Source organism: Hemitrygon akajei, chromosome 13 (assembly GCF_048418815.1).
Source record: "Hemitrygon akajei chromosome 13, sHemAka1.3, whole genome shotgun sequence".
Taxonomy (NCBI): Eukaryota; Metazoa; Chordata; class Chondrichthyes; order Myliobatiformes; family Dasyatidae; genus Hemitrygon; species Hemitrygon akajei.
In genome coordinates this window covers 38,092,288-38,100,574 of record NC_133136.1, presented here as the reverse complement: position 1 = coordinate 38,100,574, position 8,287 = coordinate 38,092,288, and the positions used below count along the sequence as shown (strand labels likewise).

General features: G+C 41.0%; 1 protein-coding gene across 1 annotated transcript; it reads left to right on the top strand.

Moving 5' to 3' along the window:
• The first annotated feature begins 2,884 nt into the window (after window positions 1–2,884).
• esm1 (endothelial cell-specific molecule 1) lies at window positions 2,885–8,067 on the top strand. Its single transcript, XM_073064408.1, has 3 exons — window positions 2,885–3,401; window positions 5,016–5,171; window positions 5,673–8,067. The coding sequence occupies exons 1-3, from the start codon at window positions 3,098–3,100 to the stop codon at window positions 5,774–5,776; spliced, it is 564 nt and encodes a 187-aa protein (XP_072920509.1). The 5' UTR covers window positions 2,885–3,097; the 3' UTR covers window positions 5,777–8,067.
• Window positions 8,068–8,287: the final 220 nt, after the last annotated feature.

The window sequence follows — 8,287 nt, the reverse complement described above, 5'->3', positions numbered from 1 at the left end:
TACATAGTGAATACTGAAGTAAAGTATTCATTAAGTACCTCTGCTATTTCCTCGGTTCCATACACACTTTCCCACTGTCACACTTGATAGGTCCTATTCTTTCACGTCTTATCCTCTTGCTCTTCACATACTTGTAGAATGCCTTGGGGTCTTCCTTAATTCTGCCCGCCAAGGCCTTCTCATGGCCCCTTCTGGCTCTCCTAATTTCCTTCTTAAGCTCCTTCCTGTTAGCCTTATAATCTTCTAGCTCTCTAACATTACCTAGCTCTCTGAACCTTTTGTAAGCTTTTTTCTTGTTGTTTATTACAGCCTTTGTACACCACGGTTCCTGTACCCTACCATAACTTCCCTGTCTCATTGGAATGTACCTATACAGAACTCTACACAAATATCCCCTGAATATTTGCCACATTTCTTCTGTACTTTTCCCTGAGAACATCTGTTTCCAATTTCCTGCCTGACAGCCTCATAATTCCCCTTTCTCCAATTTAACACTTTTCTAACTTGTCTGTTCCTATCTCTCTCCAATGCTATTGCAAAGAAGATAGAATTATGATCACTATCTCCAAAATGCTCTCCAACTGAGAGATCTGACACCTGACCAGGTTCATTTCCCAATACCAAATCAAGTACAGCTTCTCCTCTTGTAGGCTTATCTACATACTGTGTCAAGAAACCTTCCTGAACACACCTAACAAACTCCACCCCATCTAAACACCTTGCTCTAGGGAGATTCCAATCAATATTTGGGAAATTAAAATCTCCCATCACGACAACTCTGTTATTATTACACCTTGACAGGATACTTGATAGTGTGGAGGAGCAGAGGGATCTGGGGGTACATGTCCACAGATCCCTGAAAGTTCCTCACAGGTAGATAGGGTAGTTAAGAAAGCTAATGAGGTGTTAGCTTTCATAAGTTGAGGGATAGAGTTTAAGCATCGCGAGGTAATGATGCAGCTCTATAAAACTCTGGTTAGGCCACACTTGGAGTACTGTGTCCAGCTCTGGTCGCCTCACTATAGGAAGGATGTGGAAGCATTGGAAAGGGTACAGAGGAGATTTACCAGGATGCTGCCTGGTTCAGAGAGTATGGATTATGATCAGAGATTAAGGGTTTAAGGGTCAGTACATCATGGTGGGCTGAAGGGCCTGTACTGTGCTGTACTATTCTATGTTCTATGTTTGCAGGATCTATTTCCCTATCTGCTACTCAATATCCCTGTTACTATTGGCCGGCCTCTAAAAAACACCCAGTAAAGTTACTGACTCCTTCCTGTTCCTAACCTCCACCCACAGAAGCTCCATAGACAATCCCTCCATGGTGTCCACCTTTTCTGCAGCCGTGACACTATCTCTGATCAACAGTGCCACCCCCCCACCTCTTTTGCCTCCCTCCCTGTTCTTTCTGAAACATCTAAAACCCGGCACTTGAAGTAACCATTTCTGTCCCTATACCATCCAAGTCTCTGTAATAGCCACCACATCATAGCTCCAAGTACTGATCCACGCTCTAAGCTCATCTGCTTTGTTCACAACACTCTTTGCATTAAAATAGACACATCTCAAGCCTTCGGTCTGAGTGCATCCCTTCTCTATCACCTAATGATTGATGCTAATAGTAAAACAGTGGAAATCAGTCAGCGGTGTAATTTTCCTTCAGAGGATGAGTGAAGGCTCTATCATCCTTGATAAGAATAAGAAGGAGTTGCTTATAAAAGGCCAGTTGTAGAGTGGACATAAAGAGGGATTCACCTAAATATGTGGACCAGGCCACGTTGTTTATTGTACAATGGATTGAGGCCAGTCCCAAAAAATCTAGCTAGTTTGCACAGGGCTTGCCAGGTTGCTAATGCCCACACAAGCAGCTTAGAGCTCAAATGCATCAGAGTTCAGAATAAAACCAGGTTCATTGCTGCTTCCATCTGGAAACTTCTTTGCAACACTTCCAAAGTCCATGTACTAATGTAACACAAAAGCAGTGTGGATGTAAAAAATGTACAACTATAACTTTAGGCCTCTTTTAATGGAACCAGTAATTGTAATGTTTATTGTAGACAGACAAGTCTACAGATGCTGGAAATCTGGAGCAGGAATCAAAAAGCTGGAGGGACTCAAATGGCCAGGCAGCAGCTTTGGAGGGAAATGGACAGTCAATGCTTCAGGTGGAGCCCCCTTATCAGGATGGAAAAGCAAGAGAGGAGATGGCTAGGATGCAAAGGTGAGGGGAAAGGTGGAGCAAGAACAGGTGCGCAATATTTAATGCTGTCATTATTATCTTTAAAACAGCAAGATGTTTACCTCACCTCCATCAAAAAATGTAGTGAGGTTCCCAAGGTGGTCCACAAGAGAATTAACAAACAAAATTTGCATAAAGGGTCCAACAATTACATGTTAGAAAATATCCAAAAATCAGTAAGGGAGAAATATTGTTCAATGAAGGAGATGAACAAGATGCTGGAGTTGCGCCTTGGAATGAAATCCTAATTCTCTGCAAATAAACAACATTTTCTCCTAATCAAAAGATCAGCTTCCTGACTCCCTGTTCTTCCTTGAATGCCGTCCTTATGGAATGTGGCAGTTCCTTGAAGTGTTGATTTACAGAACAAATGTTTAAAATGTCTTTTCCAACAGTGCACTCGAGTTATTAGTAATACTGCCGCACACGTGTCAGAAAATCCTCCAAAAGTGAGAATCTTAATCTGCGCCACAGAGAAAGCGGTGCCGGCCCAGCTGTACTACACAATTCCCGAGAATGTACAGTTTTACTTGCTGTTGTTCTTCGCGACCTTGAACAGTTGACAAGTACGTGAGCCATGCAGTCTTAAAGTCTCTACAAAACAACTAAACATAACATCTTACGTCAATACATCTGCTCAATTCCTGGATGGCATCCTCGTGCGACATGCTTAATTCCATCGACTTCCAGCCCGGATTTAGAAACCTACAACACAAGCTGGCCAGAAGACAACAACACCGGATTTAGGAAACTGACCCGGGTGAAAAACATGTGGGCACATTACTGATAAAAGGCCTCCTGTCGCTCCGCAGTTCAGGGTCAGACGGGGTCCAGGTGTAGGGTGGGAACGCCGCAAACATGTCTAGTGCTAGCGCTCGCTTGCTGCTCGTGGTTTTGGTTGGCACTGTGGAAGGGTTCACGCTGAAATATGCGGTTGACTGCTCTTACTCCTGTGAGCGGACCACCGCCTGCCCGGTGACGGCCGGCTGCAAAAGAACTGTGCTGGATGACTGCGGCTGCTGCAAGGTTTGTGCAGCCGGCAGAGGAGAGGTGTGTTACCGCACCGTGGCCGGCATGGACGGGGTTAAATGCGGGCCTGGACTCCGGTGCAACTTCAACAGCGACGAGGACGACTTTGGAGATGAATACGGCATTTGCAGAGGTGGGTACACTGGGAGAAACAACCGTTAAATTAAAATGAGCTACGAACAAGTTGCTTGTTCCTCTAGACGCTAGTATCTGCAGTCCCTTTTGAGTCCGTTAAGTTAAATGATGCAGTCTTACGATTGGTCCTGAGCCTGGGAATCTTTGCTACTAATTCAGACCGTGGTGCTCACTATAATATAGAACAAATGGTATCTGAATTCCCAGTGACTTGGTGTTTTTGTGAAAAAGGTTCGGGCTGGTACACTTCATACCAAGATCTACCCAACATCACCGGTGCGTTGGGCGATTGCTCGCCCCGGCTGCACGGCGGTCCCCGCATCTCAGCGGGAAGGCTGTGCACAGTGAGAGAGACGCTGTCAACCTATACATTAGATCACACACACACACACACACACACACACACACACACACACACACACACACACACACACACACACACACACACACACACACACACACACACACACACACACACACACACACACACACACACACACACACACACCAATTCCTCATCAAAGATGCAGATGAAAACAAAAAAAAACACGTTCTCTGCATAGCGCTAGAGACATACATTTTGTATTAGTGAGATGTTGACCGAAACGACAATGCAAAGCAGAATTCCACATTTCCCGTATTTTAGAGCATTTTATTGTAGCATCGATGCAGACTTTTTTAAAAAAAATGAGAACACGACACCCTATAATATACTGCAGCACCTTATCTAAAATCCGGAATTCCTATTTACGGTGTGTGCCGATCTCAAATATAATGATCGCCGGACATACACATGGTCCTTCGGGCCACTATACCGACTGGAGGCAGAGTGGCATTGTCATCTTTGCAAACGACAAGTGTATCACTCCCACAGACTGCACGTACGGCTCTCAGCTCACCTCAGGTAGTTATTGGTTCCGATGCCAGTGTACACAAAACGGCATCGACCTGTCACCTTCACTATAACCTTGATCGCAAGAAGATGCTGTGGAATACATCGGAGAACTATCAAGAATAGGCCAGTTGGTCAGTGTGGTGGTTCTGGCTTTTTCAGGCACTTTGTTCTTCCAGATGTGATTTGCCTGCGCGCTCAGTTACATCTCAGAATGAAAGTTTAAATACCAGTGCAAATTCTAAACCAGCACCAAATATGTCGAATACTGTAGCGGATCGGCTCAGCAATGTGAGAGGCATCTTATTAATTTAAGGGATACAATTAGCGAACTTTGTGCATCATTAAAACTCTCTCTCTCTCTCTCTCTCTCTCTCTCTCCTCTCTCTCTCTCTCTCTCTCTCTCTCTCTCTCTCTCTCTCTCTCTCTCTCTCTCTCTCTCTCTCTCTCTCTCCTCTCTCTCTCTCTCTCTCTCTCTCTCTCTCTCTCTCTCTCTCTCTCTCTCTCTCTCTCCCCCCCCCCCCTCTCTCTCCCTCTCTCCCTCTCTCCCTCCCTCCCCATATATATGTATGTATAAGCAACTTCAGTTTAGAAAAGGATATTATAACTCGAGGCGATGCTCGAATTTATACGTACTGTCATCCTTAATATTTCTTGTCGCTTCCATTAATGTTAGTGCTGATTAATCATGCTTCCGTTATTCGGGTGTTATTCTTTCAGACTGCCCCTTTGGAACCTACGGATTAGAATGCAGGAAGGTTTGTAAGTGTCAGTTCGGGATCTGTAACAGAGTGACCGGGCAGTGCATAAAGTTTCCGTTTTTTCAAATTCATGAAACGAAAACTGGAAACCACAGGGAAACTGCGCCTCCGTCAGGTAATGCGCGGCACAAAACATTTAGCTTTCCTTTTTGTCGTTCCGATTTTTCTAGCATCTATTGATTGTTAAAAAATCATTTAAAGTTTAGTTAAACATAACGAAACATGGTGTCATTGAAAACAATAACAAACCATACAACACTTTGCTCATTATTGCAGAAACACTTGTACTGATGTTTGGAATTTTAAAATAATGTTTAATGCAAAATGAGGTGAAGCAGTACTGAATTCGATGAAGGTGTTAAGTATATTTATAAAACTTTGGTAAAATATACTACAACACACACAAAATGCTGGTAGAACACAGCAGGCTAGGCAGCATCTATAGGGAGAAGCGCTGTCGACGTTTTCGGGCCGACCACGTCGACATCGCTTCTCCTATAGATGCTGCCTAGCCTGCTGTGTTCCACCAGCATTTTGTGTGTGTTGTTGTTTGAATTTCCAGCATCTGCAGATTTCCTCGTGTTTGCTGAGTAAATATACTAATCCTCTTAAACAGGAAACGAGCAAGGATCGGGCTATAGCACTGAAGACTTGAAGACGAATATGCTCAGAGATAAAACGAACAGTTCGTTTGGAGAAAAGCGACAACCTCCTCGCTGATCTTCGTTAGGAATTCTGGTCGGAGAGAATGAAACATACCATTCAAACTCATGGTGGCAACTTCCTTCATAAAACAACCAATCTGTATTGTATTTAATTATGTCTTTGTGGGACATTGAAAGTGTTGTTTGTATAGAAGTATTATTTTTTTGTATAAATGACATTCTTGATTTATTACATTTTGTAAAAAAAAAGAGTGCCTTATCAAATATTTTGAAATCTTCATTTTCTGTGGTAGATTTTGGAAAAGCCCATGTAAACATTGCAACCTCACAACAGGGGAAATTTGATAATGAATTAGCTAATACAATGCTATACCCCAATGACTTGTATTTGCACCTTTGCCCTGTACATCAAAAATTGCTTCCTGTTCCTTTTGTGGTGCCAAATACAACAAACCTTAAATAATCCATGAAACCAGGTTTGCAAGAAGACATCTCCAACAACCTTCCCAATTCCTGAAAAGACAGAGGGAAAACTAAGCATTTGCTGGATATTCTAGTACCTCATCACTTCAACTTCTCCTTTCACCTCTTAGTCCTTACTATTTCATACATATTATAATGTTCAAATCTCTTTCAAACTTTCCTTTCTTAAAAAAATAACAAATAGGAATTGGATTCTTCAGCTTTCTCCGATATTCATTCAGCTCACAGACGATCTGATTTTGACATCAATACTTCCCTGCTCTTTCTAACTTCTGGTTTGGGTGTCATTTAGGTTTTAAACACGGTTACCACAGCCATATCTCTCTTTTTAATATCTCAACAAAATCAAATAAAAGTACATTGTTAAAAATTCCAATCCTTCACCTAACATTCTTCTTTTAGGACCTGACAGAACATTTTCCACAGCCTTCTTATTCCCTCTCCGATTCAGTTTTACATAACAGAAGAGAATGAAAGGAATTGTCATATATGCTCTCTCAAAGCTGGTCCAATAGGATCCTGAAATATAAGTTTATTTCCTACCCAGTAGTCATTTTTCATGACTTTTTAAAGTTTTGGAGTTTTAAGCCTGTGAAAACAACTTACCAGCATTAATCCTTGTCAGAATTTGGTATGCTTTATTGAGATATTCTCACATTTCTTTTCTGAACTCCAGTAGGCATAGGCTGACTCTCTTTTTAAATCAGTTACAGTTTCTACATTGCATTGACTCCAGGGCAAGTACTTTTTCAATGGCTGTGAAAGCCAAAATTGTGCACAGCATTCCAAATCTGTTCTTAACAATGACATACACATTTTAGTAACTTAAGCTCAACATAATTTTTACCTCATTAAGCACTTACTATAACTGGATAATAACACCCTGCATCTCAATAAATCTCACTAAATCAATATTTACCAGTTGCTCATCATTTTACAAAAAACTTATTTTCTTCATTTCAAAGTGTAACAAATCACATTTACCCTTATTCATACTCTCTTACCTTGCTACCTCTTTGCACTCACTCTTATAATTATACAAATTCTTTGTATTATTCTCATACCTCTGAAGCCTCACCATTGGAAATTTCTTGCCCTCTAGGCCACAGCATTGGCCTATTAGTTAAAATAGTACCTTGTATGTACATTGGTAAGGGTAGTGATCAGCATAATACTGCTTGGCCTCAATAAAATGGTCAACAAAATTGTACGTTGAGTTGATGACAGCATTCAACTTTTTAATATATTGCCATTTTCTTTGATCATATGTCGAACTTAGCTGTTGCTGTTGGTCAGGTATCATGCGCAGTTTTAAGACAGTTTATCTTGTTAACAAATACTATTGGTGAATTTTACATATGTTAAAACATTGCAAAACAAAACTGTCCTTAATGTTCATCATTGTAGTACAGAAGTGCTTATATTTCTCCTACAGTAGATATTTTCCATGCAGACGACAGAGAAAATTGCTGAAATTCGAACGAGCTTCACTATATGTGTAATATATAGTGAAAAGGAAAAACGTGATTATGTTTATGAAAAAAAAAATGAATGAAGATGAAATCAAACAGCATTTCAGTTGGTATATGAAAAAGCAAGATTGAAGGATGATTCAGATGGGAATCCAGAGCAAACTGTTAACTGATTGAATGCTCAAAGAAAAAGTGATGTCTTTGCAAATTCATTTGATTGTTCTTTGCGAAGTTTTTTAAATGTATGCATCTATCAAGTGAAACTGGTCTGATGCAAACAAATGGTCTGATGTTGCATGAACTTTAGAAACAAAGCATAAGAGTAAATTCAAATCTATACTGAGGAGCTATGGAATTTAGAAATAAACTTTAAACTACTTTAAGACCGCAATTACTTTTGTCTCATGATTTTGCAATCCTTTGTTTTCTCTTGAGCGGCAGAGGCTGATGGGAGATCTGATAGTGGTTTTAAGATTATGAGAGGCACAGAGTAAACAGTATCTTATCCCAGGGTTGAAATGTCTAATACCAGAGGGTATGTATTTTTGATGGGAGGGGGTAATTTCAAAAGAGATGTAAGAGGCAAGTTTTTTTTACACAAAGAATGCTGA